At 55.5% G+C, this 6,849-nt stretch overlaps 1 protein-coding gene across 1 annotated transcript; it reads left to right on the top strand.

Annotated features, from left to right (window-relative positions):
* Window positions 1-2,140: 2,140 nt before the first annotated feature.
* Window positions 2,141-6,664, top strand: gje1a (gap junction protein epsilon 1a; the record flags this gene model as incomplete). The annotated part of the gene is made up of 3 exons (XM_080526879.1): window positions 2,141-2,170; window positions 4,913-5,095; window positions 6,269-6,664. The coding sequence occupies 3 exons, from the start codon at window positions 2,141-2,143 to the stop codon at window positions 6,662-6,664; spliced, it is 609 nt and encodes a 202-aa protein (XP_080383005.1).
* Window positions 6,665-6,849: the final 185 nt, after the last annotated feature.

The raw sequence follows: 6,849 nt of genomic DNA, 5'->3' as shown, positions 1-6,849 counted from the left end.
ACGTAAAGGTAATCAGAACGGCTGAGCAGGAGGAGAGGAAATCACAACATCAACTCTCCTCTGGAGGGAAGGCATGAAGCACTGAGGAATGGTGATGTAAACAGAAAGGTGTACGTGTGTGTGTGTGTGTTTGAGAGAGAGAGGGGGGGATAGAGAGGGGGAAGAGAGAGAGGTGGGGGAGAGAGAGAGGGGGGGAGGGGTGGGAGAGAGAGTTGGGGAGAGAGAAAGGGGTGGGAGAGAGAGGGGTGAGAGAGAGGGGGGGATAGAGAGGGAGAGAGAGGGGGGGGAAGGGGTGGGAGAGAGAAGGGTGAGAGAGAAAGGGGTGGGAGAGAGAGGGGGATAGAGAGAAAGAGAGAGAGAGAGGGGGGAGAGAGAAAGAGAGAGAGAGGGGGGAGGGAGAGAGAGGGGGGGGGGAGAGAGAAAGGGGTGGGAGAGAGAGGGGTGAGACAGAAAGGGGTGGGAGAGAGAGGGTGTGAGACAGAAAGGGGTGGGAGAGAGAGGGGTGAGAGAGAGAGGGGGAGATAGAGAGAAAGAGAGAGAGGGGAGGAGAGAGAGAGGGGGGGGGAGTACGATGATATATTGCTTTTCAGTGTTTATCTGGTGACATCTGCTGGTTCATACCAGATGTCATGGACTGTGTGTGAGTGGCAGAACACCACTGACGTATAGAGAACATACATTCTCTATAGAGAACATAAATTATTTCATATTTTTCCCCATAGAAATGTCTCTGTGTATTTCTCTATTGATTATGAAGTCTCTCTCTCTCTCTCTCTCTGTCTCTCTCTCTCTGCTCTACAGTATCAGTCCCTCTCTCTCTCTCTCTCTCTCTCTCTCTCTCTCTCTATATATACTGTATATATATATATATATATATATATATATATATATATATATATATCCCTCTCTCTGTATCTCTCCCTCTCTCTCTCTCTCTCTGTATCTCTCTCTCTCTCTCTCTGCTCTACAGTATCAGTCCCTCTCTCTCTCTCTCTGCTCTACTGAAAAGGTCCCCCTCACCCTGAGCAGCATTTCAGAGTTGTTCAGATGATTTGGACGAGGCTTCAAACCGCCACCTGTATCCCAGAGCCCCCCGCTGTGCCCGGGCAGCCGGTGCGGTCGGTGATTATGCTCCGCTATTTAGACTGAGAACGTTTCAGAGAAACGGCCCGTGGAAGTGCTGCGGGGGTGAGGAGAGGGGGAGAGGAGGAGAGGGGGAGAGGAGAGGGGGAGAGAGAGGAGAGAGAGGAGAGGGGTAGAGGAGAGGAGGAGAGGAGAGCATGAGAGAGGAGGAGAGGGGGAGAGAGAGGAGGAGAGAGAGGAGGAGAGAGGAGAGAGAGAGGAGGAGAGAGAAGAGGAGGAGAGGGGGAGAGAGGTGGAGAGGAGAGAGAGGAGGAGAGAGGAGAGGAGGAGAGAGGAGGAGAGGGGAGAGAGGTGGAGAGGAGAGAGAGGAGGAGAGGACAGAGAAGAGAGGGGAGGAAAGAGGAGGAGAGAGGAGGCATTAATGTTAAACTTTCACGGATATGAATATTCTGCCAATGTACAAAACGAGGAAAATATACTATTTATACCAGCTGATAAGTCATGTCTAATTCATTGTGATTGGCGTCGCCGCTAAGAAGCTCATTTAAACCCCAGAGTCCAGAGGCCTAATCACGGCTTAGAAATTAGTTTACTTTGAGGTGTCGCTGTCGATGCCTTTGATGATTGGAACGCTCCACTGACATGTTCTCCTCCTTTGATCATCCCTCCATCCCTGCATCTCTCCATCCCTCCATCCCCACGTCCGTCATGGAGAATGCTTTCTTTCCTGTCGCTTCGGGGCTGCTGCGTTTTACGCTGACTGGAACGCGTCAATGCCATTGACGGCGCGCGCAGCGCGAAAAAAAACGACAGCGCGTGCGTCGTGCGCACCACGTGCCCTGCTGGGACCGTGTTGTCTCTATCTCCTCTGTCCGCAACGCGCCTCTCTATTCACTGGCCCCCAAATGCCTGATCTCACTCACTCATGCTTTGCTTATTGGTTTGTGGTTTGATGTGTGACACCAGTGCATGCAGCATGGTCCTGTCCCCGCAGGTCTGTCCGTCAGGGAGACGAAGCGGCGTGAGTTTAGGAGCCGAGCTCTGACCGAGAGGCGGAATGAACAACACGCCGCCTGGATTACGGTTGGTGTGTGGACTTGATTTTATTACCTGATTTAGAGCCTAACCCTGTTTCACCCGTGTTAGAGTTAGGGTTAGGGTTTGTTTCACCCGTGTTCGAGGTGACACCGTGTCTGTATACTGTGTGGAGGTGGTGACACCGTATCTGTACTGTGTGGAGGTGGTGGGGACACTTGGACACCGTCCCGTTACCGGAGGGGAAACCCAACTTTTTCCACTGCGTAAAAGTTTATTCGTTTAGCCTCCTGCGAGTTAAAATGCTACCGTGGGTCTGTCCTGAAGTAGGCCTAATTAAATATGATTAACAAGTTGTAAAACTTCGTTTAAAACGGTTCTTTTCAGATTGATTACTTTATCAGCCAGGCCTGTGTACTATCGCCACAACTGTCATTAAAAATGCATCGATGGAATTCAAAATTAACTGAAGTCCAAACGAAGTGTTCAGATGGATCATTATGTTTTTAAAAAATATATTTCTAGATATTTTTTTAAATCTCTAATGATTCAGTTGAAGTGTGAAACGACACGGCCTTAAGTTGCGCCTATTGTGTCCAGACGCGTGTTGTTCCCTCGCCTCCCCTAGCCCCCCTCGCCTCCCCTACCCTCCCTCGCCTCCCCTGGTCCTCCCCTAGCCCCCCTCGCCTCCCCTGGTCCTCCCCTACCCCCCCTGGTCCTCCCCTATCCTCCCTCGCCTCCCCTACCCTCCCTCGCCTCCCCTGGTCCTCCCCTAGCCCCCCTCGCCTCCCCTGGTCCTCCCCTACCCCCCCTGGTCCTCCCCTATCCTCCCTCGCCTCCCCTACCCTCCCTCGCCTCCCCTGGTCCTCCCCTACCCCCCCTGGTCCTCCCCTATCCTCCCTCGCCTCCCCTACCCTCCCTCGCCTCCCCTGGTCCTCCCCTACCCCCCCTCGCCTCCCCTATCCTCCCTCGCCTCCCCTATCCTCCCTCGCCTCCCCTACCCTCCCTCGCCTCCCCTGGTCCACCCCTACCCCCCCTCGCCTCCCCTATCCTCCCTCGCCTCCCCTGGTCCTCCCCTACCCCCCCCCCTGGTCCTCCCCTATCCTCCCTCGCCTCCCCTATCCTCCCTCGCCTCCCCTATCCTCCCTCGCCTCCCCTGGTCCTCCCCTACCCCCCCTCGCCTCCCCTATCCTCCCTCGCCTCCCCTGGTCCTCCCCTACCCCCCCCCCGCCTCCCCTATCCTCCCTCGCCTCCCCTATCCTCCCTCGCCTCCCCTACCCCCCCTCGCCTCCCCTATCCTCCCTCGCCTCCCCTGGTCCTCCCCTACTCCCCCCTCGCCTCCCCTCCCCTACCCTCCCTACCTCCCCTACCCCCCCCCCCCCCACGCCCTTTGTGCGCCAGAAGAGTTGTTTTTTTCGCTGACTCGGTCGAACGAGGATTATGTCCGTGACCACATGACCCCCCGCTTTGTCTCCGCTCCTGTTGTGTGTTTTCTACTGAGTGAGTACATTGATGAAGGCACCGCTGATAAAAGAGAAATATGCATTGACGCGGCTGTTCCGCGGCCAGAGGACATCAGCCTCAGAATGATGCCCGACGATGCCCCGAGGTGCACTGTAGTTAACCAGGGGAGAAAAGCGGCCAACTCATGTCTTTAAACTACATAAAGAACTTTTACGAAGGATGTGTAAGTATGGTCCCCCCCCTCACCCCCCCACACGGTGATCTCAGTGAAGTTGAGTTGGTTTCTCTGGCAGAATAGTAAATCACTAGCGCCCTGACGGAAGACAAAGTAAGAGAACCTCAATAAATAGGTCTGCGATGTATTACTAATGCTCTCCTCCCATTGGTCGGTGTTATTCGTGTGTACTAGTAACATGTGATGAACGTGGCTCCTTCACTTGCGTTGTGATGGGGGGGGGGGGGGTTGAGATGACGGGAGTTGTGATCCAGAGGGGTTGAGGTGACAGGGGTTGGTACATGGTTGATCCGGGGGGGGTTGAGGTGACAGGGGTTGGTACATGGTTGATCCGGGGGGGTTGGGGGTTGATTTGATGTTCTTTCATGGTTCTTCTACTTTGTGAAGTTGAAACTGCTGTAGACCACCTGTGGAACAGGTGCTTTTTACACACAAAAAAACTGCTGTTTGACGGCCTTTCCTTTGTGTGTGTGTGTGTTCTGTTTGTTTGTTTGTTTGTGTGTGCGTATGTGTGCATGTGCACATGTGTTTGTGTGTGTGTGTCTGTGTGTGTGTGTGTGCGTATGTGTGCATATGCGCGTGCGTTTGTGTGCTTGTGCTCGTGTTTGTTTGTGTGTGTGTGTGTGCTCCTGTGGGTGTGTGTGCGTGTGTGCGTGTGTGTGTGTGTGTGTGCTCCTGTGTGTGTGTATGCTCCTGTGTGTGTGTTCTCCTGTGTGTGTGTGTGTGTGTGCGTGTGTGTGTGTGTGTGTGCTCCTGTGTGTGTGTGCACCTGTGTGTGTGTGCTCCTGTGTGTGTGTATGCTCCTGTGTGTGTGTGTGTGTGTGTGTGCTCCTGTGTGTGTGTGTGTGTGTGTGTGCTCCTGTGTGTGTGTGTGCTCCTGTGTGTGTGTGTGTGTGTGCTCCTGTGTGTGTGTACCCTGTACCCTTAGACTCAGACTGAAACACATTGAGCAACCGAGTGTCCTATGCTGATGCAGCTACTAATGTTTGTGTTCAAGAATTTTATTGTAAAATGTGAACGCAAATAAAGATACTAAAATGTGTGTGTGTGTGTTTGTGTGCTCCTGTGTGTGTGTGTGTGTGTGTGTGTGTGCAGCTCAGGCCTCCCACGGTGATAGGACAGTTCCACACGCTGTTTTTCGGCAGCGTGAGGATGTTCTTCCTGGGCGTCCTGGGCTTCGCTGTCTACGGCAACGAGGCGCTGCACTTCAGCTGCGACCCCGACCGCCGCGAGCTCAACCTCTACTGCTACAACCAGTTCAGGCCCATAACACCTCAGGTACGCCCCCCCCGCTGTCCCCCGCTGCCCCCTTCTGGCCTGGCTGACTGGGGGGCCGGACCAGGGGAGGCTGGGGGAGGTCGAAATCGGAGGACGGGCTGCTCATTGCGATGAGGAACGTGAAGTTAGAACGTGATGTTCCTCACTCCGTCCCGTGTGTTTACAATGAGCCCCGTCCTCCGATTTCTACCTCCGCTGGCCTCCCCCCCTGGTCCCGGCCCACCTCCCGGGAGAATTCTCCTGGTGTGTGTTTGTTTGGACCTATTAGCCGTTACTATGGAAACAACAGGTCCACACAGCCCACCCAGCCGGAACTGAACCCATCACTGTCATCAGAACCGCAGTCTGCGTTTGTCTAAGGTGGCTGGTCCCAAAACAAGGCCTTTGTGAAGAACCAGAGATAATTAATTAAAACTCCAGAGTCCAGATCAGCATAATATGATAACAACAGTTCTTCTGTGGTTTGTGTAAAAAATTTAATTAATTTGAAAAGACTTTGAAAAGCCAGATTGAAAGACTTCACTGCTGTTAGAATTCCCTTCCCTCCCCTCCATTTCCCTCCCCTCCCCTCCCCTCCACTCCCCTCCCCTCCCCTCCTCTTCCCTCCCCTCCCCTCCCCTCCCCTCCCTTTGACTCCCCTCCTCCCCTCCCCTCCCTCCCTCCATCTCTCCAGGTTTTCTGGGCCTTACGGCCCTAACCAGTAAGCTCCTCCCCTCCCTCCCTCCCTCCCTCCCTCCCTTCCTCCCTCCCCCCTCCCTCCAGGTGTTCTGGGCCATACAGCCCTAACCAATAAGCTCCTCCCTCCTCCCCTCCCCATACAGCCCTAACCAGTAAGCCCCTCCCCTCCCGTCCCTTTACAGCCCTAACCAGTAAGCCCCTCCCCTCCCGTCCCCTCACAGCCCTAACCAATAAGCTCCTCCCCTCCCCTCCAGGTGTTCTGGGCCATACAGCCCTAACCAATAAGCTCCTCCCTCCTCCCCTCCCCTTACAGCCCTAACCAGTAAGCTCCTCCCCTCCCCTCCAGGTGTTCTGGGCCATACAGCCCTAACCAGTAAGCTCCTCCCTCCTCCCCTCCCCTTACAGCCCTAACCAGTAAGCTCCTCCCTCCTCCCCTCCCCTTACAGCCCTAACCAGTAAGCTCCTCCCCTCCCTCCCTCTTTCCTCCCCCTCCAGGTGTTCTGGGCCTTACAGCTGGTCACGGTCCTGGTCCCGGGCGCGGTCTTCCACCTGTACGCGGCGTGTAAGAACATCGACCAGGAGGAGATCCTCCAGCGGCCCATCTACACCGTGTTCTACATCATCTCCGTGCTGCTGCGCATCATCCTGGAGGTGATCGCCTTCTGGCTGCAGAGCCACCTGTTCGGCTTCCTGGTGCTGGCGGTGTTCCGGTGCGACGCCAGCGCGCTGGAGAAGGCCTTCAACGTCACCAAGTGCATGGTGCCCGAACACTTTGAGAAGACCATCTTCCTGAGCGCCATGTACACCTTCACCGTCATCACCGTGCTCCTCTGCGTCGCCGAGATCTTCGAGATACTCTGCCGGAGGCTGGGGTACCTGAACAACCAATGAGACTTAACACCCCCCACCCCCCCCCCCCCCCCTGCGCCCCCTCTCCCCTCCCCCTCCCCCAACATCCCCCCACCCCCCACCCACCCCTAGACCCCCCCCCCCCCCTTCACTCACGACGACAGAGAGGACAGAGAGTTAGCGAGAGATCGTAGGTCACCGCTAGCCGGGGGTCGTAGGTCACCGCT

The sequence above is a fragment of the Nansenia antarctica genome (genome assembly GCF_963989245.1).
Source record: "Nansenia antarctica genome assembly, chromosome: 3".
NCBI lineage: Eukaryota > Metazoa > Chordata > Actinopteri > Argentiniformes > Microstomatidae > Nansenia > Nansenia antarctica.
The sequence above is the reverse complement of the archived record's forward strand: the minus strand, read 5'-3'. Positions and strand labels throughout refer to the sequence as shown.